We start from the raw sequence: 23,115 nt of genomic DNA on the forward strand, positions 1-23,115 counted from the left end.
TATGCTAGTACATTGTTGGGGAGGTGTAATGGCCTCCCGTCAGTTAGCTATCAGGACTGTATGTGTTGGTGCTAGCACCATTAGCCGTCACCACCGCAATATTAAGAGACAGCATGTGCAGACAATCTATTGGCTCTGAATTGCCAATACAGCTACTTTAAAGAATTAAGTTGAGAGAAATTTCAATTTCAAAATATATTTTATTTTTAGTATCAATATCTTATGAAGCCAGTCCTTTTGTAAAATGAGCAAAGCAAGGATCCTTATGGAGAAAACAAAGGTAGATTTTATCAATTTGTTTTTGGGTTGTCTAGGCCCTTTTTAGAGGTTCATGGCCGGAATCAAACCAGTAATGTTGCAGTTCATGGTCAACATATAAACCCTAGGCCATAATTGTGCCGCAAAACAATAGTTAGTAAAGCATATTAAAAACATTTGAACTTAAGATTTGTCCCTGTTGCTCTGGGGAATGTGACCTCAGAATGCTTTCTCTTTTCTTCACTTAACATTCACACACCTTTATACATTTACTCCAATATAAGTGAAAAACTGTTGGCCTCCAATGCTGCCAACCAAACACATCCAACAAAGAAGGTGGAGGTTATTTACCTTGTTCAAGGGAACACTGAGAGAATTAATCAGATAGCAATGCTCAGTCATTTCCACTAATGTCCCTTTAACCCAAACAGATCTCTAGCTGAGGTCAGAGCCATGTTTAAGTCACCACCCAGTCTCCTAAGAGCTCAACCCTCTGTTGCTGCTGTGACGTTGTACCCAGTGCATTTTTTTTCCACCTTCATTTCTCTTCCAGCTGCCTGCACTCTGGCTACGACCCCGACCAAGCTAACTAGCCACAGTGGCTATCACACCCAGCAGTGTCTGACTAAGACCCTAGCATGCACTAGCCAGCTACAGCCACAGTGACTGAAGCACGCAGCGGTGAGGAGGCAGGCAGGATGTAATCTCCAGGAGCTGTTGATACAGGGAAACACACAGGGTTTGGGTCAAAGGGATTAAAATGGTGGAGGTGCTGGTTGTAAGAAGGAGAGGGGCTGTGGAATAGTGACGGGAGCAGCGGGCGAGCCACCCCATAACAGAGAGGAGTGGGGAGATTACAGGGAAAATGGCGCAAGGGGGATTCCTGCAAGAAGAGGGGAAGAAGTGACTCCAAATGGCATCGGAACATAGCATTAGTAGCTACTATTCAACAGTATGCAGGCTTAGCGAGCTCAGGGCATCAGGAGAGGTGGTCATCTTTTCTGTGCTGGTCAGGTGGTGTTCGGTTTCTATAGGTGACAGGTGTAAGGAAAACACAGATATGGAATGGGAAAAATAAATCTTTACAGCTCCACTTGAAGACTTTGTCTCCACCGCTTAGTCACCCCTCTGTGACTGTGACTGTCTAAATATTGTCAATGCCAGAAAAGAAAAATCAAATCTTAAACAAATGAGGCCAACTCTACTGGGTAATATTGAGCGAGGGTGTCTGTCTGAGGTTTTAACTGAGCACTTCATGCCTATGCAAACCTCACATGGTTTGGATAGAGTTCCATCAACAAAACATGTCAATCACCTCTCCGTGAAAAAGAGAGAGATATGAGACTGAAACCTATCTCGCGCAGACCCAAATACTGTACTCACGGCTTCCATTTCACAGTCTGTGGGAGAGCGGAGTTCAAAAATCTTACATCAATTTTTTTTTTTCAATCCAGCTATCCAAGGGCTCAGATTCCAGTTACATTTCACATTGAATAGACTTGTGTTTCCAGCAGTCTAACCCTCTTCTAGTATGCTGGCTAGTGGAGCGATGACAGATTGGTTTCCACTCACTGCACGGGGGAGCACAATGGAGTGGCTTTGACAGAGTTAAGAGAAACAGTGCATCAATGCCCCCCCACCCCACCCATCTCTCTTTTTCTGTACACACACACCTCTCTTCCACTCTCTCTTCTTTCCCTTCTCTTTCTCTCTCTCTCTTCCCTGGGGCTTAGAGAATGGATGGCCCTGTCTGACCTGGACGACACTGATGTCTAGTCCTCCACACTACTGTACCTACAGCACGCCTGTCTGCTCGCTCGCAGCTCTGTCCACTCGCTCTCTCCAACACACACACAGGAAGCGCACACAAGGAACAGGGGCACCCATCTCTGTCACCCAGCGCCGACAGGCAGAGGTCAGCAGAGCTCAGGAACTAAAGCAACCCAGAGGAGGTCGGGCTTTGCTCATAAGCAGCCAGCAGCACTGTCATGGTGGCGATAAACATAAAGCTTAAATCTTAATAACCTTAAAAATGTAAACAAAAAACAATGATGTTACATAACTGTAACTTACCATAACTGAAATGGGAACAATAAGTTGTTATACTTAAATGATGAAACAGGTCATTGGCCTCTGAATGAACTCAAGTGTTTTTATGATCTGGAGCTCTGTTTGTAGTCCAGTATCCTGAAGAATTTCAGCCATATTTGATGATTTCGCACCTCACAGTTTACATCCATATCCAACAATCCGTTACACTGCTGCAAGTAGTGTGCCCTATATGCTGTAAGGCTATGGATGTTGCGGTGGACTTTCATGCAGGATACCAGAGTTTGCTACCTCCAACCAAGACCTTCCCTAATCCTGACAAGCTGTATCATTGATTTTGGTAAAACTGGATCATATTTTATGGAGAAACTGTTTTCTGTTTTTTCTTCAGACTATTGGTGATTTTCAGACTTTCCTGAAAAATGAAAAGTTTACATGTTGCTAAACTAAGGCTAACTGCTTCATTATCATTATCAACTGTATCTTTAATCAGATGGGTCAGTTAGCTGTGCTGGCAGCCTGAAACCACAGTCTTTATCCAAACAAGATTCTTTGGGTTCTTTGATGTTAACAATTTGCATCCTGAATCAACTGAAAAATTCCACCTTAATTGAAAATTCTTTTAAGAATGTCAATGAGATTCAAACACAGGATAAAACATGTTTTAGCCAGTCTTCTTGCAAGATTATTTACAACTCAACATGCATGTATCACATTTCCAAATTGCTACAACTACTACTTTAAAGCACATTGTTGAACCCACCTCATGCATCCATGTGTCCTTACCCATGGCATTGGACTTTAAGCAGGGTAGAATAGCTAAGATCCCTTGACGAGATAGCATGATAAAACAACCCACAGATAAGGTACTAATGCTAGAGGTGGCTTGCAGTTGTGTTCCTCCGTGCGCTGCAATGAGAAAAGAGAACCTGTGATATCACACTGATAGGGCGCTCTAAAGACTATGGGGGCCATGTGTTTTTTTTTTCCCACGCAGGTGGATGTACAATCAATAAAATGGATTAGCTGCAAAGGTATGTATAAAGGTTATCGCAGAGTTCTCCTGCATGAACACAGTGGCGACCCCACAAAACAATTTTGTAATGTGTCGAGCTATTTCTTCAGAGAAAATCTGATTATGTTTTGCCCAACCTAAAAATTGATTTGCAGGGGTATACATTATCAAAGGAAAATTGGTCCTGCTCCACCAGGCCCCATAAGGCTTGAATGGAATTGTTCTAACTCTATTCTCTAAGGTATAGAGGTATCATCCTAACAGTCAGTGTTGCATGTTTTTCTTCCACTGTCATGTCCCTTTTCCCTTCACCCTGGGCCTTTTTTATAGTGTGATCATCTCCTCTCCCCCTCGGTGCGTCAGAGTTTCACCTCGACTCAGTTTCACTTGTTTAGTTCCACTCGCTGCAGTCCTGTGTCAACCCTCAGAGAGACTTTAACCGTGTGGTTTTCCATCACGCTGACTGACGATCTAAACACCCCTCCACCCCAGTGATTCCTCTATCTTTCTCCCTCCATCTCTCTTGCTCACTCTCTCTGACACACACACACATGAACACACACACTATGACCCCCCTCAAGCCTGATAAAAAAGGCACCACCATCAACTCCCCCCTCTTCCAAAAAAAGCTGTGTGGATGTGCAGAAAGGCCCCTCTCTCCAGCTCTCAGCTTTTGTCTCTGATTATCCCTGCACACACACCCCTCCACGACCCCCTACATCCTCTCCCGCACACACTCTTCGTCTCAACCTGCTCCAGGATCTTGTGTGTATATATATGTGTGTGTGTGTGTGAGAGCGTGTGGGGGGGTTGACTCTGACCAATGGCATCCAACAGCAGGGCTTTATCCTGAAGCACACTGACAATGCTTTTCACACCTACTTACCACAGCAGAGATGGGGGCGGTGGGCTGCATCATACCCAGGCCTAAAAGCAGGCTAAGGGCTTTTAGAAGACACACATAGAATGGACTCTTTAATTACTGACTCAAGATCCCGCAGTAGATTAAAAACCTTGCAGCAGCTTATTTTCATATCCGCAGAATTTTTCAATGAATATAAAAACGGTCATTGATTATGCCGTTAAGGCAGGGAAGTTAAGAAGGGAAATATAAAGTACATATAATCACATTAACTTGCAGTGATTAATGTAATAAAATGTGATCTTTTTTACCCATCTGTATTGAACACATTCAATACTGAGGAGACATGCTCCAAATACTAAGAAGCAGCTCCTTAAAATCCACTTAAGCAGTTCTGTGTTTGAAGACATCTACAGAAGCAGTGCAGATAACTCATAGAACATTTTATACAGTGCAGACAGGGAGAGTGCATATGCATGGAGGAAAAACTGAGAAATAAAATCTGCTTTTGATGCCTGTGCACTATTTTGAGCGCAGGCAACTTGTGTGTCTTCCCCTCGCAATCAGCCTTCCTGCATGATCAATACAGAAGCATTTCTCATCATTGATTATACAATTATAGAGAAGTTAAATCTGTGACACGCTCTCATGTAGAAGCATTAACCAAATGCAGCCAGCAGTGGAGACTGAGAGGAGAGAAGAAGCTTCCTCTTCACTCACTGTTATTTTCTTCTTCCTCTTTTTTTTAAAAACCGTGGTGCTTAAAGCGAGCTCAGTGTAGTCCAGGTACTTCACTCAGATGATTATAATGCCACGAGGGTGCAATACATCACTCTTATTAGCCACACTGGAGCACAATGGTATCATAATTAATGGTCGCAGCAGGATTGAACGCTGCCCTGACATGGAAAAGTGGGCCTACTTAAGCTCTACAAGGCATTTAAATATGCAGAGTGAATGGCACAACCCAAACCCTCCTGCTCTAAGGACAGCCCACGCTCATTAGCCTGACACCTTCCGTGGCATTGATACAAGGACGACCAGCACACACTCACAACACAAATCACAAGCACATACTCCAAAAATGTGCATGCAGACCACAGCTACAAAATGTTGTGTGGTGATATATGAAAAGAACAATCTTGTCCCTCATCAGTGCCCATCACTTCTTTTACATTTTCTCCCTTGTATTGTTGCTTTTGTCTTAAGGCTTAGTCTACGCTGAATACAGATGGACATATATGTGTCAGCAGCCATTATTCAAATTTTCGGTAATGGCGTTTGGTCTGTTCGCAGTGAATGTGGGTGCTGTGGCAGAGTGTGGTGTCTGGTGCCTGTGCTATACTGTCTAGCACAGGGAAACTGCCTGCGCGGCGGGAGAACAATGCACATAAAAGGCTGTCGGAGGAAGCGTCTGGAGCTGACGTCTTTCACATGGCTCTGAATGGAGCAGCAGCAAAGTGTGTGTGTGTGTGTGTGTGTGTGTGTGTGTGAGTGCATATGCTTACGAGTGAGAGAGAAAGAAAAAATGGAGAGAAAACGCCCTCTTGTTTGTAGATAGAAACAGGAGAAAATAATAAGAGTGTTCCCCGTCTTGTGTACTGAAATGTGCATGATTGTATGTGCATGAATGCCTGTGCTCCTAAATACATGTGTGGGACGGTTAAGTCCTCTCAGATCGCCGTATGATTTGGATTTTGCTGTCCTTAACCCACCACACACTCCATTCCTCCTCCTCTCCTCTCCACAAAGCCAGCTTTACAACTTCTCCTCAATTGCTAATGTGGAAGCTTCAGCTACAAGACACGCTACTCAACAGCTGCCAAATGCCTAAACCAGCCACTCCTCTCCACCCAGCTCACTCCAGCCTGACCGTACCGAGTTATCGCGTGGCTCAGTGCAATCAATTATTGTTGCAGTGGAATCATTAATAATTTCCTAATGAAAACGATTCTGTTGATCTGTTGTCTTTTAATTAAACATAATTAGTCGGCTGCTCGGAGCTGTGGTGGGGACTCCTTTAGGGTACAATTTTGTTTTAATACACTGATAATGAAATTTTTACATTGTGTCAGTTGTTTAGTTATTATTCAGTCACACTATTTCGCTATGTTCCCAGATAACAGATAATAACCCTCGCACCTCCTATTCGCCGCAGTCATTTTAAAAGAGGAGGGTTGAAATGAACAATTAAATTTTGAACTGTAAGAGTCCTCTCCTCTCACTGTTTAATGCTGCGTGCTGGCAGGGAGCAGTGCAGGGAACAGTGCAGTTTTACGCTTTCATTTCTGCTGGGATAAAAACTCCAAATGTCTTTGGCAGTACATTGCAAATACATTTTTATTAAGAGTGCCATAGATACTACATCTGTCCAGGCAGGTCATGCTAGTTCATCTTATGCCTCTGAGGTCTACAGCTCTGGAGCAGTGGAAAGAGCAAATGAAGGCATAAAAAAGGATCTGATTGTGGAGACTTAGTGAATATGAAATAATACAAAGACACAGCGAGTTGGCTAATTCGGCACTGTCCGGGCTTATGTAAAACGGCCTAGTTACATTGGTCAATTTCTGCACGAACAATGGGCTAAGTTGCTCTGGAGACTTATTGGACATGCTGTATCTGAATGTGGTCTGGCTTAAGAGGCTTACAGTTGAAAAGTTTAGGTGACCTCTGAATAATGCCACATAATGTGGTCACATTGAGTGTGTATAGTTTCAATGGGCTCAGATATCAGGTAACAATGGGGTAAGCACAATGAAGGCTCACACTGAGAATGAATGGAGTCATATATTGTACTTTAGACCAAAAAAGAAGACACTTGTGTTTGACTGTACACTCAGATCCGACTGTGTTTGATTTCAGCAAATGAATGCTGTAGAGAGGTTCTATTCAAGGGGACTATTATACAGCAGATCAAATACAACCCATTTAGAAAAAATAACATTCTGTATTTTCAAAACTGCACAATGTATGATGCTGGTGGTATTCTATAGGTTTGTTATTGTAAAAAAAATCCAACAAATAAGGACAAAAATCAACTATGAATTGTGCCACAGAGCCCCATTGTTTCTTTCTGTTCCACACACACACACACACACACACACACACACACACACACACACACACATATATATATATTAATCCCTGATTAATAAATTCCTGTCTGAATAACATATGCTCAAAACTACAGTGAACAGCTGTTTTAGGAAATTATGTAGCATTTTTTAGAAATGTATTTATGTCCTATTTTTGATCTCTTTATGTCCTGCGTTTATTTATGTTTATTCCTGTATCATTTTAGTCACAGTGGCCTTGGTTTTACTGCAACAATTAAGTCCTTTGCCTATATTGGAACAGTACAATCACTGTTAATTCAATTCAAAAATATATATTGTAGTAGTCTATATGTACAACATTTTTGTATCAAGTTCCCACAAGTGCGATCAATATTAGAAAGAAATAGGGGCTTCACATGCTATACATATTACATAATATGTTTATATTTTTAAAACCTCTCCTGTCCTCTCCTCTCTGCTCTGTGTAAACAGCCTGCAGTTCAGTTGAATTTTAATATCATTTTTGACATGTTGCTCTCAGCTGAGTTGTGCTGTGATGCCCAGATTTTTTTTTAAATATAGGATCTTGTTAGTGCAAACTATTTATTTTTTAGAGACATTTTAAATGAGAAATGTAGAAAATAAAAGTTTTGATTAACTTCTTTTACTTTACAACCTCAGATTCTGATTATCTTCAGCATCAATCACTTCCATTTTCATTTTTATACATTTTATTTGACAGTTTCTGGCTATAATGAAAGCCTGTCCAACCCTCTGGTGGGCTGTGGGGTTCAAAGAGTTAAATTGGCTTAGGTCTGAGTGCCCCACACAGAGTAGGGAAGTTAGAAAGTTTTAAGGAAAGACAAATGTATTGTCGATATTGTTTAGAAAAACGTTTTGACAGTAAACGTATCACATGCTTGGTCACATTCCTAAATTTCTTACAATCAGGCAGGTTTGCAGCAATTGAACAAGCCTCCATTTGTAACATATTCACCTGGGAGATGGGGAAAAAAATCAAAATGGGGCCGAATTTCTTTTCTCCATGAAATCTACTTTCTAGCTGCATTGTTTATCAATCTGTTGTTTATCTTTACAGAAAATTCTCCACAGGTTTCTCTCTGTCTCTCTCTGTCTCTCTGGGTCCCTGTCTGTCACTCTCTCTCTCTCTCTCTCTCTCTCTCTCTCTCTCTCCCTCTCTCCTCAGTCTCCAGCGTTACTGTAACATATAATTACTCTGCAGACTTGCTGCCTGTTTCTATAACTTCAGGGGTTCAAAGAAACTGTCGGAGTGTGGAGGAGAGCATTGTGGGAGTTCCAGGTGGATTTCTCGATAATGAGTTAGCGCAGTAGTAGAGTTGAGAGTTTTAGTAATGGCTGGCTGCTAAGGCTCTTCCTGGGAGTTTAATGTAAAACAAACAGGGCCATGCTGACAGCCTGGGAAAAACAGATATTGCAGTTTTCCACCAACTCTTCAGGGCTCTTGCTGCCTCTCATTTAAACAGAAATTCAAAGAAGAATTTATATTCATGAAATTGCTCTGTGAATCCTAATTTAAGACATTTAAATTGCTCAAACATTACTCATAGTCTTTGACTTCAGTTTCTTAAATGTATAAAAATATTCCTGTCTTTCGTTTCATCTGGATTAAAATGATAAGGACAGAAAAACAGAACAGAAATAGTGAGGAAGACATAGTTTTGTTGGCAACAGGATTCCAGAAATAGGCAAAGAAATCTATATTTGACACTATAGGGTTGGCTTGTCTTGGTGCTGATGACCAGGAGCGCCCCGTGGGGGACCTGAATACACCACCCTGCTGCTTGTTACACACTCCAGTGCATGTATTATACATAACACACTGCGGGAATACAACTCTCAGAGGAATCATTTTTACTGAATCCTGTCCTCTCTGCCTCTCTACATATTTCTCCCACTTTCTGAATGACAAGTTTTGGAGGATAGAGGACGAGCAGCGGTGCAAAATGTAATGCAGAAATCATAGACAGAACACCCAACAGTAAGCTACAGCCACTCAAACCAATCAGCAGTCCTCACTTAGAGATACTCCCCCATAGATTCACACTGGCAAGCATCCAAAGTGAACTGCTACTATCTTTGCAGGCAGCCATAAAGAAAGCCGAGACCACTGAAAGGTAAGCCAAAGCATATTCTGCAAGCATACTGTGTATTGAGATATTCACTGTTTTCCATAAGTAACGCATCTCAGGGAGCAATGAAGCAGCCTACAGAGAAGAAACAGCAGAGGGGTGAAGATATAAACAATCTGGGCCTCAGCTTCTCTAGGTGGGAAGAAAGTTCCTGTAAGGAGCCTTTTTTCCGTTTAGTCGATCCAATGTCGACACGATAAACACAACTCCAGCGCAGCTTCAAAACGAAGCGAAAAAAGGCCAAATTCAAAAATTGAATTTGACAAAGATTTGATATTTTCAGCACGCTGACATTCAATTTCAATGTCACCTCCAGAGGGTGTGCACACACATGCAGATTGGAATATTTAAAAGAGGGCGATGAAGAAGAATGAGCGGTATAAATCAGTCTGGACGCAAGAGTCAAACGGCTGAACGGCATCAAACACTTCACCACTTTCTGAACTTACTCCCAGTCCACCTAAAAAAAATAAAAAAAGTCGCCAGGAGCAAAATGTGGAACAATTTTTGGATAGAGAGGCGAGGAACACGGACACCCAACCAATTTCTCCAAAGCTCTGTGGCAAAGTTGCTACAAAGCTGTTGGAGTCAAGTATGGAATTACACAGCCTGGATTTTTTGTACCTTGTCATATCACAGAGGTATAGATTTTTTTTATATTTATTGAAACATTTCAAAGTCAAAAGTTTTCATGATGAGAAAACTCAGTTTCTTGTGACATTATTGTTAATTAAATTCATACTTCCATCACTGAATATGCCCAAACTATATGAAAAAGAACAGAATCAAATAGCGTCTGATGTATTTTATGCTGGATTTTTTTCAGCTTAGTGATGTCTAAGACACAGTAACTACGAGGTGACAAGAGATATTTAACTTCTACTCCGAGATTTAAATTAATTCTTTGTATTCATTCTCTCTTTTATCATTTATCATCAGTTGGCAAGCGTGTGAAGATTCTTGTGGGGGGGATTTACTGTAATGAACTTATACAGTACAACACAGAACAACTCTCACAAGGGGGACGTCTGGAGATGTTATTGTGTTTAATTTAATAAGGTCAAACTAGAAGTGACAAACAAAGCGACTGTCGGTGATACACAGCTGAGGTGATGATGCTGCGTGTGATGCTATTTCGAGGATACATGTATGAAGAGCGGCGGAGGAGAATTCTCCAGAAAAAAAAGTGATAAATCCTGTTATTGCCCTCTTTTTTTGTTTCATACAGTCAGTCTCTGAGCAAAAAGATTAGAAGATTTTAAAGAAGTGCATAATCTTCTTTCACAGCTTATCAAAACTTTAATGATTTGGTGATAAAGAGCACAAAGTTAAGTAGCCGGTTAAGAGGATAACTCCCCAGTGCAGTCTAGTGATTAGTAGATGAGAATTGGGAGACTGAAAATCCGGGTTGCAAATCCCACTCCTGCCACTTATTCACTTTGAGGGAGAAGAAGCTCCATTTCAGCTTTGGGGGTATTGTCACGGGGTAATCATTTTTGAAAAGTGATAAATGGAGCCCCTTTTCCTTCACCCTTTGGAATCCAAAACACATCTTTATTTACGTATTTATTTTGCTGTGTCTCTCTGGTTAACACCCGTCAAGACCCAATTATAGCTGCAGAAGCCTTGTGCTTTCATGGGAAGTGAAGCTACAGACTGTAGTGTCAGAGCTGTATACAGTTTAAGCATCTTCTCAGACAATCTGCAACAAACCAGGCTCTCCACAGATCCATGTTGGGCTGTTTTTAATGAGGGTTCGCTTGGACACAATGCGGCAGATTGAGGAGTTTATCGTTATGACAGCGGGTCATTTGGGTTTTTGTGCTTTTAGGGTGAAGGCTGAATAAACAACATGGATTTTCTGACAGAAATGTTGTCCACTTATTTACATAAATCCATTTCTGGTGGGGCTTCTATGAATATGTCTGATTTATTAAAGATATACAGATAAAGCTCAGCTGAATTAGCGAGAGAACAAATGAAGCAAAATGGTAAGCCCATCTCCACTTGTGCTTTGCTCGCTATCTGCACCGAGATAGGGATTCACTTAGTATAAAAGAAAAAAAAGGGGCATTAATTACCTTGTGAAATCTAAAGACCATTAACTTTGTGTGTCAAGTGATGTTTCTCAGTTCCTAATCAGAGTTTTAGTGATATAAATTACTCTTTGGAGTAAAACAGATATGGTGTGTGTGTGTGTGTGTGTGTGTGTGTGTGTGTGTGTGTGTGTGTGTGTGTGTGTGTGTGTGTGTGTGTGTGTCCTTGCAGGCGCAATTATTTGTGTGTGTTTGTGACTTTGAGAAGCAAAAGGATAGCAAGAGAAAGAGAAAAAGTAAAAGAAGGACAGACGGAGAGAGAGACAGGCAGGAGTGGAGTGGATGGAGGATTGTCAGTGTCTTTGCGGCGGTGCTGTGGCGTGGTGTGTTGCGCTGCGGAGAGATAACAGGATGCCGGCGCTGCTTGCTTACCTTTGCTGTACACCACACAGTTGTTTTTGTTGTCTTCCGCTCCCTGCCAAGTCACATCCAGCAGCCACCTGGGGCCAGCGCTCAGCACCACCGGGACCGTGCTCTTCGTCTTCTGGACGGGGACAGATAACAAACACTAATCATTTGCTTATTTTGGTGATTAAAGAAACATTAATAACCACTGAGTTACGCTCTTCTGCTGCTCTGAATGGCCATAAACAGACAATTTCAGAAACTATACACCATGCAACTCAAGTCCAACCCAATCCCTTTTTTTTTAATTCTTTCTACAATGCTGAGAAGATTTGAGAATCAGGGCAGGTTTTGTGTGTATATGTGTGTGTGTGATGGCCTTCAGACAAAGGCTGTACAGTGGTTGGAGTGCTGACAAATGGGTGCAAGAGCCGGCTTTGTATCAAAAAGGAGGAATAATCATTCAGGATTGAACCCAATGATTCAGAATCAGATCTTTTAGATTAACAGGAACATCTAAGGTGTCTGGGAATTATGAAAAAAAAGAAAGAAAGAAAGAAAGGAAAAGGCTGGTGACTTTCAGAGGAGAAGGAAGCGAGTGTTCAGCGGTGAACTTTGGGCACATTGTGCCTCGCTATCGCCAGGATCTCACTATTTCCTGAAACAAGCAGGGAAGAATTTAAAGAATCAGTATCCATTTCAAAGGCCGATTGAGGTTAGAGTTTTTATAATATGCCGGAAAAATTATTCTGAATGTTGTAAGGTCATTTTTCTTCTCGGTCAGAGGTCAAGCGTGGAGTTTTATTTCTCGGAATGAAAAAATAAAACAGGGAGACAGAGTGCAACGTCCACACAATACACTCACATGGTGCAGTGTCACCACATTCGCTTGCTCTTATTCATCCTTATATGATTTTCTATTCTGTTTTATTTTGTTTTTCTTTTGAGTGTTGGCGGTGTTGAGTGTGTGTTGAGGGAGGGGGCTGGTAGAACGTCTCAGGCAGCTGGGTACAGTAGCCTATTACTCAAAGGCAAAATGTCAGTATTTCAAGGCCATTACTTTTGAACCCCGGGGCCCTCCTTCATTAGGATGTTACAGAAATAGTTTAGCTAAAAGAAAATGGGTTGGGGTGCAATCTCGACACTTCATTTCTTTTTCCATCTGAGGCAGGACACTGTCCATCTGCCTAATGCAACAGAAAAAAACACAAGTCCTCTCTCGTGCTTTTCACTTATTTCTCCCCCGCAAAAGGCAACAACCTTCAAGGATAAATGCAAATGTCACTTGAGCATGTTAAAGGTCTGAATTGGCACAGATATGCACAAGAGATGAGCACTGTGCTCCGGCAGTGCGCCTGCATGCCCCCTCCACCTCCTCCTCCTCCTTCTTCTCCAGCCACCCATTTCTCTTTCCATGAACTCTATCTACTCTAAGGCTGGAGGACAAACTGACTTTTTTTTTTTACAGAGCATTATTTACAAATAGCAAAGGCATCTCCGAAAGATGATAGCAATCTATTTGAATTTTGTCTGCAAATTAAGAATACAGGCACTAAATAAAGACAGATTCCGACGTATCTGTATATGTGTATATATAGCTGCACATTGGCAGGCGACACTGCCAAACTGATCAAACACAGACAGTAAATTGTGTCTGTTGATATTCTTATTCCTTCTCCTGGCATCTTCTTATCCCCGTCCTGGCAGCAGATGAGAGAGAGAGGACCTCTGTAATTTAAGTCATCCTCGATTTCACATTTCAAATTAGCCTCACAATAAAGTCTTCTATCTGGCTAACCTGAAAATCTCACACCCCTGTCAAAGGAGCAGAGCAGACCGGCCGATTGTTGCTAGGACGACTATCTGAAATGGGAATCAGATTAACCCTTCCTTAGATCTCCAGACTGGAGCCATCTCTTATTCAGCAGCGAAAGGCCTCTCTGCCGTCCCTCTGAGCCTCTGGGAATTCATGATATTCCAGCTGCTCTTAATGTAGCCAACAGGGACAAAACCCCACATTAACTAGACATCTTCCCACTGTTAGAAATGATTACACTATTGTTCCTTCGATAGAAACTTTAAATATTCTGACTATGCATAGTGTGTATTATTTTGATTAAATTGTCAATAACTATTTTCTTTGCTTCCTTTCTGTTGACAACAGAGCAGCAACAACCCATGACAGTTCCCCAGCGCAGATTTACATAATGCATCGATCGTGACAATGGTGGCCTATGTGCTTTGTAAGCATGCTGCATGTACCAGACGTCACACAGACAAAGAAATGCAACTGCAACACAACATATTTAGGATTAAGACACAAGCGGCATCAATGCAGGGAGGAGCGTCTGCAAATGCAAATGAAAACATTTGTACAACCGGATCAGTTGGCCTAAGTGGCTGAGGCCAGAAGAAATTCAGATTGACAGGCAGAAAATTTAGATTTCCCTGGAGCGAGGAGGCGAATGATGAACTGGTGTTAAAAAAAAACAACAACTCTTTTTTAAACAGAATAATCACACAAGCAGGGGATGTGACGTATGGAAGCTCTTTCCTGTTGATAAACAGGATACTGAGGGGTTTTGTTAAACGTGCTGACCCCTATTAGATAGGTAGATACGTCAGTTAAAAAAAATCTGTACATATGCAAATATATAAGTAGCTTATTCCAGTATTAATGTGGTGAAAAAAATACCACATTCTTAATAGATATTCAAATAGAGGGATATTAACAACAAGAAAATGTGTGTTTTGTTTATAGAGATACAGTATTTAATATCAGTTTACTGACTATCATCCCTGTCAGAGGCTGTAAAAACCTCCTGTGGCCTTCCTGTCTATGTAGTGTGTTATGGTTTATCCACCCTCTGCCTTCACTCCAGTGGTTTCAATACCCTGCCGCTATTTTTATTTTTTTCCTGAGCTCTGTTACCGTTCCTCGTGTAAGAGATACAGTGACCAAAACAGTGTAGTCAGCTAGGAAGTGATTACAAACTGATGCTCCAAATTCGCTATAAAATGAAAATCAATATTTCCACAAGTTGCTGCAACATAAAAGATAACCTTCATTGATTTTTCTAGACTTAGGCCTCTGTGATAAAATCTAATATAAATTTTCAGCCACACGGATTTGGATCAGAGCGGAGCAGAGGCTGAACGATAAGTTCCGTGCACATCTCTCAGAGTTGGATTTTTTTCCCTCCCCTTTCCCTCTTCCAAGGCAGGGCTGTACTATTTATAATTGGCCCTGTGTGAGCAAAAGCTTCTATCAGGAATCTGTTCTAATTTTTATTACTGAGAAGCTAAAGCCTGTTCCAGATAATTTGGAAATTTCAGGGGAATTGTGATAGAGCTGATGGCACAGCCGGACTGACTCCAGAAAGGAGCTAACCTGTAATAGCCTCTGTGGCTGCGCTGATTAAATGTTGCCATAGATGAAAGACCTGCCATCACCGCAATAAATTAACCAATCACACAAATCCCAAGTCGCTACTAATCCCTCCTTGATACCATGATCCTCTGATCAGCTGAAGGAGGTGAAGAAGAAAGTGGCTTGTGACACTCAGCCTTCCTCTAACTCCCTGCTTCCCTGTGTAAACAACAAGCTAATGATATCACCGCTGACCATTTCACCACCACTGGCTACTCTTAACCCGCTTCATGGTCAGGGCAGGTGAAATCGATACAAACCTTGGTGGGAATGATTATTTTCCTCATGGCTTTTTTTTTTTTCCTCCACCAAGGTCACTGACTGGCACTGTATCCGTCTTGATCCCACAGCTGCAGGATTTAGACAACTGAGAGATCAAAACCACTCTGTCTGAATATCTCAACACATTGGCTTTATACATCCTGCTTTCAACACCCACTCGGTATGAAGTACTGCCATTTTGAAACAAAAACACCAGTCAAATAATGGTATTAACATCTTTTGAATATTGCATGTTTTTCCTCCAATATAAAACTCGAATCCCTGATAAATACATTTAAGATTCTCCCCCCTACTTTACATTTGACCCTGTGTTAGCATCGCAAATAATTTTAAAGTGCCATGTCCTTTTCACACGATACTGGCGGTATAACAAAAAACAAGCTTATGTATGGGTTATGTCAAGTTTATATGTTCTCTGTTTCTAACATGGGAGTGAGGATAAAGGATTTGTACCTGTTTTACCAGTCAGTTTACAGCAGACAGCACACTCACACCTTGATAACGTCCATTGCAATTAGTTGTTCACTGCGATGAAACAAATTGCATGTGGTCAACTGGAAATTTCATTAAGGGAGATTTTCCTCTAGCCCTCGTTATCGCTCTGCGTATTAATATTTTCTTAGCCTCAAGGATGGATGGGTTGCAAGGGTCTTTTTTGTTGAATAAAACAGCCAACCTCACAGTCTGTGTTCTCCCACCGCTATCCATGCCAGGAAAAGCTGTGCATATGCTTAGTTAGGTGCTGCATGTTTTTCATTGCACCCTGAAATAAGATTCTCGGTCAACAGCCTACATAAAGTGAGAAATACCCTCATTTCTCAAGTCTGCTTTTGTGTCATTTCCTCCTCTTCTAAATGGCTATGGTTACATCTGCTGAAATGAAAAGATACCTACATAGTGCTTTCATTCCTTTTTCTCCCCCTCTCTCTAAGGCTATAGCATCTGCTATTGGGAGACTAAATAACAGAAATATGCAGGAATTGCACACTAATTCCCTTCAGAGATAGATCTTGGCTGGTGCCCTGTCATAAATCAGAGAATTTCGATATGAAATGAGGCAAGCTGCTCTAATCATTTCTGCATTTCAAATTGGATCACTGGCTCAATCGCTTGGCTTTTAAACTGCTTGCCTAAGAGCAAATGTGAGGTGGGAGATAATTCAGCTGAAATCTCTGCCTGCTCTGTGCAGCAGTTAGTTTACTGCTTGAGTGCAAGAGAATGCTTTTTTCTTCCCTTAGCCCATCTTTCTCTTTTCAACTTTGTTAAATTGACTTTTCATTTTAAAATCGATTAAATTGAGAGAGTCACTGCTGTTCCCGGAATCTTTAAAGGGACACCCATCACTGTGCGCATGTGCCTTTATTTGGCTGCTGCTATCATGGCGGCGCTATGGGGAATAAATATTTTCTCATTTAAATCACCTTTTATCCTGCTGACTGGACTGTAAGCATCAAAGTTCATGTGCTGCATTAGCTATTACTTATTTATCTCCATTGAAATGCTCACAGTGCTTGCATTTATATTGACGATGGGTGGCATTGCATGATGGCTGTATGTTCAGACAGAACGCAGTGGTAATGTGATTGGCTGCACACTGTTGATTAAGGAGCGATGCTAAATTATTAATCTAGAAATATTTATTTAAATGTTTGCGTTTATATTATTTTAGCTTATTTTAAAACTGAATGTGCTGCTTGCTAAATCAGGGAGCAGAAGAGAGAAGAATAGAGCTTGAGAAGGAGGGGGCTCCCGATCCTCTATACTCCATTCTTCAACACCTTCAGGCACATTGAGGTGCTCCAACTCTAAAGCCAAACAGTTTAGTGTAAGCTGTACCTGCCCTGAAGACAAGCAGCCCTGTCTCCTTTCCTTTACCATCCCCTCTTCTTCTATCATTTCTTTTCATATTTCTTTCCTTTAATTTATTTTACCATTCTTTTTTCTAAATTTCTTGCTTTCTCCTTACTATTCCTTTTTATTTCCCTTTCCTTCCTTTCTTTTCCCCTATATTTATTTTACTATTCCCTCCATTTACTGTCATTTCTTGCTATTCTCCCTCTTTCTTTTCCTTTATTTTACTACTCATTTTTTTCAACCCCTTTCTCCAGCCCTGCCTCCTTTCCTTTCCTTTCCTTTCATATTAATTTCCTTTCCTCTCTTTTTACTATTCCTTTCCTTTCCTTCTTTTCATTCTCCTATAAGTCTTTTACTCTTCCCTTCCATTCCGATAATTTATTTTGCTATTCCTTTGCTTTCCTTTGTTTCCTTTCCTATCTTGTTCTTTCCGATCATGTCCTTTGCTTTGACATGCTTCCCCTTCCTTCCTCTCTTTCCTATTCATTTTTCCCTTCCTTCCCTTTTTAATCCCTTCCTTCCCTCTCCTCCCATCCTCTTCCATCTCTTCTTTTCCTTCCCCTCCTCAGCCCTTCAGCATCATGCAACAATGTCCCCAACTTTCTTTGTAGTGTAGAGAATGTTTAATTCAGCTTCACACATAAATGCGTATGTACTTGTGTAACTATGTATAATGCGTATGTCCTGAGAACTATTTGAAGTTGTAAACAAGAGAAAGCTGAATTTGTAATGCATGTGCTCCAGGACTTAATCATATACACACGTGTATGTCTTGTGTTTGGCTTTGGTCAGGGGACAGAACATCCCTGTCGCTTCACTACTCACTGTTTGAATTACTCGAAATTTCCCATTTGAATTCAATTGGGAAGGACTTGTTTGATCTTTTGCATGTAAGTTAGGGCTGACTCCCCAAGCAGGGAGAAGCAGTGTGAGGGAACATAATAGGGAACCCGGAGCCAGTAATGTTCACCTGTATGGATATTACCATGGCCCCTGGGGGTCAAGGTGGCAGGTGGCATATTCTCTGGACAGAACCACTCTTTCTCTGTAGGGAATAAACATGCGGATGGGGGATTTCTTCAAAGAGGAAGAAAGGGAACTCAAGAGTCAATCAGTCAATGGGGTCACAACAAATCCCTGCTCTCATAACCACACATGGAAGACTAGGATCAGTCAGAGGCAGTAAATAAAGACAAACAATAAAATAGCAGGCATGATGCTTGAATAAAGCCCCTGACTTTAGATAAACCTCTGTGCCCCCCTTTAGGTATTGGATTTTAATATTCTTTTGAACTCCCCTCTCTTCTCTGGTGGAGTTATAAGTTTCACGATGCATGAGAAAAGCATCTACTGTATATGATTTTATATTTCCCTCTCAGTCTGTGCATTCAGAAAGTGAGCTCTCTCCATATCAAAGTGTACAGAATCATACTTACAATAAACACAGTGCAAAGAAGACAAATTAAAAAATCATTTGAGAGGAAAAACTAACAAACTGAACAAAGGTGTGCGTGATTTGCATACCACCTGATCATCTACATATTGCTGCAGTATTCAATAGTTTGATCCTTGGGTGCACTTCAGAGAAATGGGGTCTGGCTAAATCCACCGTAAAAGACCAACAATATTTACACCAAGTTAAGTAAATAAGATAAAGATGGTGAACTTGCCCCTCACTAAATGCATTAGACGTGAACTCTCTTATCAGAGTCTCAGCACACTGACTGTTAAAAGATGGGTTTCTCGAGCTGGAAATGGTCTTTGTTACCCAATTAGTTTGCTGACGACCCCGTGGTATAATATTCCTGCTTTGACAGCCTCATACACATCCATCTAATGAGGTGCTGCCGGACCACCAGGGAGCGAATGAACACTGTCCAGACCTTCATCTCCTCCAGCACCTATCAGCTTTCTTATCTTCAATGCTAACCTTTTTTTGTTTTGTTTTGTCAGAAGACTTGATTTTTCCTGCGTTCTTGTTCATATGTCTGGAGTCATTTTGACAGGGCTTTGTCTTTGGTAGGCCCCGAGCCAACTAGGCTGAGGATCAGAGGGCTAAGGCCAGGACAGGGGACAGCGAGGACTTATCAAGGTCTACCAGCAGGGGTTTGCCTCCCTGTAGGCTGGCTGTCCTTCTTTCTCTGAAGGAGGTGAAGCAAGTCTCTGTGCTTCTACACTTCCCTCACTAATGTGACAATGTGAAGAGAGGAGGGGAAATTGCTGAATTTCTCAGAGTGACAATGCTTATGTAGAAGCTCTTAGCTGTAAATAATATATGATTTTGGAGATGTCATAACATCTCATTTGCTCACTTACTTACCAGCAGCAACTCATGAAGAACTCAAAATTTAAACTTTAAAACCTCCTTAAAACTTCTGAATATTCTTTCCGCTTTTTATCTTTTATTTTTTATTTTTTAAAGGGGTAGGGATGGAGGACAGAGCCAGTCAACAGATGCCACATAGAAGTAATGCTCATCATCTGAAAACTGGGAACCTGAAGATTAATTAGAGATGCAGCTCAGCATTGTGTGTCAAGTTGTTACTTTCAAATCAGAAATAAAAATGAATACATTAATTAACAGTGAATTAATATAAATTGTGAAAGTGTACAAGCGCTGAGAACATTATGATGGGAGTATATATGAGACCTTTCCATGCTTCATTTTAGTCTCATACTGTATTTTGTTGCAGCAACAGATTTGGAAATAAATCTGACTCTTTTAGACCACTATAAAATTGATAGAAAAATCCATATTGCGATTTAGTTTAAAAAGCTTTTGACATTTGGGATATTTCTGATAGAAAAGCATTTTTGACTACTGGATGGCAACCACTTCTGTTCTGAAAAAACTGCTGAAAAACTCCTTATTATTGATATACCTTTCATTAAATGGTTACTATGGAGGCTAACATCATCACACATGAATAAAATTGGGTTCATTGAATCTGCAAGATTCTCGGCTTTCCAGTCATACCCAATTAATGCAATTCCAAGACTGTTTAGAGACCCTGGTATGCAGAAATATTCAACACAACAGATGGAAATAACACACTTGTACTGCATGGTTTTAAAGTGGACATGTCTACAAAGGGAGAATTTTGAGGACCCATAGAACCCTTTTTTATTCAGATATCTGGAGGTCAAGGGACCCCTTCGAAAATGGCAATGTCAGTTTTTCCCTCGCCAAAATTTAGACTAACTTTGGAGAGTTATTCAGGCCCCTCTCTGAAAAGAGAGCATGACCTAGTTGGTACCGAGGGATCCTAGGACTACTTGTTTCATATAATACCAATATTCTCTGTAGCACTTAGACCACTACAGCAGGTCAGCCGAATCTGGTGTAACTTTTAGTCCAGCAGCTTTATATTCTACAATCACAGCCATTAAAGAGATTGGTCAGCCATCTACAACTACAGCTAAACCCCGCTCTGAACTCACTTTGGCTGGAATACCAAGAGGACTATCAGGGGCTCGCAAATGGAAACAATCGAGGATTATCTGCAGCACTTTTCAAGAAAGTTGTTTCAACATATCACAAGTACAGCCATGACAGTGACAGATGGCAAAGCAGCTGGCACCACTCAACTTTGTTTCACTTTTCTTTCTCTTTGCTTCTTCTTCTTCCTCTTGCGCCTTTGCTGCAATAGAGGTCTGTTGTGTATTGAAGTGTTGGATAATCATTCATTTGGGAAGACATATTGCGTACTGTAAAACAAGACGATATGTGTGAAGCCAGGGAGTTGTGAGCTTGGCTATTGTTGCTTGTCAGACTAACATTCTGCACAGACTGAAACCTAGCTCTCCTTATTTGTTTGTAAGGTATATCGCCGCTAAAGAAGCATCTCCCCAAATCTGCTGCGAGCGAGCAGTCATTCAAATTCAGGAAACTCTTGAGATAAGTGTGTAAGTGATAGCGTGTGACTTGTTTAAGTGTTGTGCTATCCCAAATGGAACAGTTGTTCATGAATGTTAATGTTCATATCAAGCTGTTTGTGTGTGTTTCCGACGTACAGAAAACATAAGCATGCAGATACTACATCTCTTCAGTTTGACAGTTTGCTATCCACACTGTCGCTCCCTGATGGGCCACTGGCAGACAGCAAACACCCAGAGACTTGTGAGTGGGACAGGGACACCCAACTCAACCCTCTAGCCCTGCGGGTGTGAAGAGTGGACCCCCAGGACCTGGAGCCTCACTGGGGCTTTCAGTCATCACCCGTCTTGCTCTTCTGCTGCAGACCAATGACTGAAAACACTGCTGCCGGAAGACAGCTGCTTGTCTATCTATTACAGTAGAATGTCCGCATCTTCAGTGTCTGTGAGGATGGAGTAATCTCATTACAGCAGCATGAGCAATGTTGCCTTAGTTTCATCTTATCTACATCTACCTGCTATAGAAATAGAAACAGATAATAAATATATTACTGAATAAAGGCATTAAAGCTTATTTAACTTATCTCAGGAATGTAAATATTAGCTGTGTTTCATTGTAATTGCATTTTCACAATATAAATCTGTGTGCAATCTATCCGATTGCACACAGATAATTTGGATAGAAATCTGCTTCATTATTTTACAAAAAACAGGAGAAACATAGGTGCAAGAAGTACTCATCCTTTACTTTACTTTAAACTAGCAATAAAATAATTAAAATAAAATACTCAATGACATGATATATTTTTTTTTTTACTTCTGACTTTATTCATTAAAATTATAAGGTTTAAATGGGGCATAATGTGGTCCTTCTCATGCTCATACTTGTGCTTTGGGTTTCAATTAGAACATGTTTACATGATTTAATTTTCAAAAAAATGAATTATTTTTGTTAAACAATCTTTCTGAATAAACCTGCCCCCCCCAGAAAAAGGCCAGTCTGCTCTGATTGGTCACGTTCTATCAATATATAGCTAACCTTACAGGACTGTGTGCATTTCTCTAAGGATATTCCTACAGTATTTATGAAGCACCTAGACCTACTTTATCATCAAGAAATACATGCAGACCTTAGTTTTTATAATCTGAGACCTTTAGGTTTAATTTATATTATTACATTGGATTTTAAAAGTTCATAATTTGTTTTTTTAATTTCATATCTGCAAAGTATCCAGTAACAGTAGCTGTCTCATAAATATAAAAAGTGTGATATTTCCCCCTGAAATGTAGTACTGTAGAAGTATAAAGTAGCATAAAGGTGCCTTTAATTTGGGTGTGAAGGGAGTGAAATGAGATAGAAAAAAAATACTGTCAGTGTTTGATTTGTTTATCTTGTATTTTGAAGAGATAAAGAGAAAAGCTTTGATCCCTGTGATATGAGAAGAGGGATCTATGAAAAATCTGGTTTCAATTTAGAATATTGCGACTATCCCTCCCACCCATGGTTTAAGTTTCTTTTGCTGTCATTATAAGAAGAAAATAATGTATTCATAGATACGAATCCTACACTTACTGCTCAAAAATCATTACAACAGTGAACAGTGAATTATGCTTCAAATTGCCCCCATCTTTATATTTGTGTCGATCTAGTCACTGTATCCTTAACATGTAGAAACCATGCAGCCATTACAGTGAGCACAAAGCAAATCAGTGAGTCCTGCTCTGCTTATCAGGGGACCTGCCATATCAGTTTGGGTAGTTGTGTTGTGATGTAAGGACAGCAAAATGTCAGGTTCACTTGTAGATCAAGTCAACCATGCA

The 23,115-nt window shown here is 40.8% G+C and overlaps 1 protein-coding gene across 1 annotated transcript in view; it reads right to left on the reverse strand.

Annotated features, from left to right (window-relative positions):
• zfpm2a (zinc finger protein, FOG family member 2a) overlaps positions 1–23,115 on the reverse strand; it is a 128,504-nt gene that overhangs the window by 36,538 nt on the left and 68,851 nt on the right. The window contains exon 5 of the mRNA XM_059338729.1: positions 11,880–11,991. Coding sequence (XP_059194712.1) covers positions 11,880–11,991 — 112 coding nt within the window. The remainder of the gene's footprint in view (positions 1–11,879; positions 11,992–23,115) is intronic.

This window comes from Centropristis striata, chromosome 8 (assembly GCF_030273125.1).
Source record: "Centropristis striata isolate RG_2023a ecotype Rhode Island chromosome 8, C.striata_1.0, whole genome shotgun sequence".
Classification (NCBI taxonomy): domain Eukaryota; kingdom Metazoa; phylum Chordata; class Actinopteri; order Perciformes; family Serranidae; genus Centropristis; species Centropristis striata.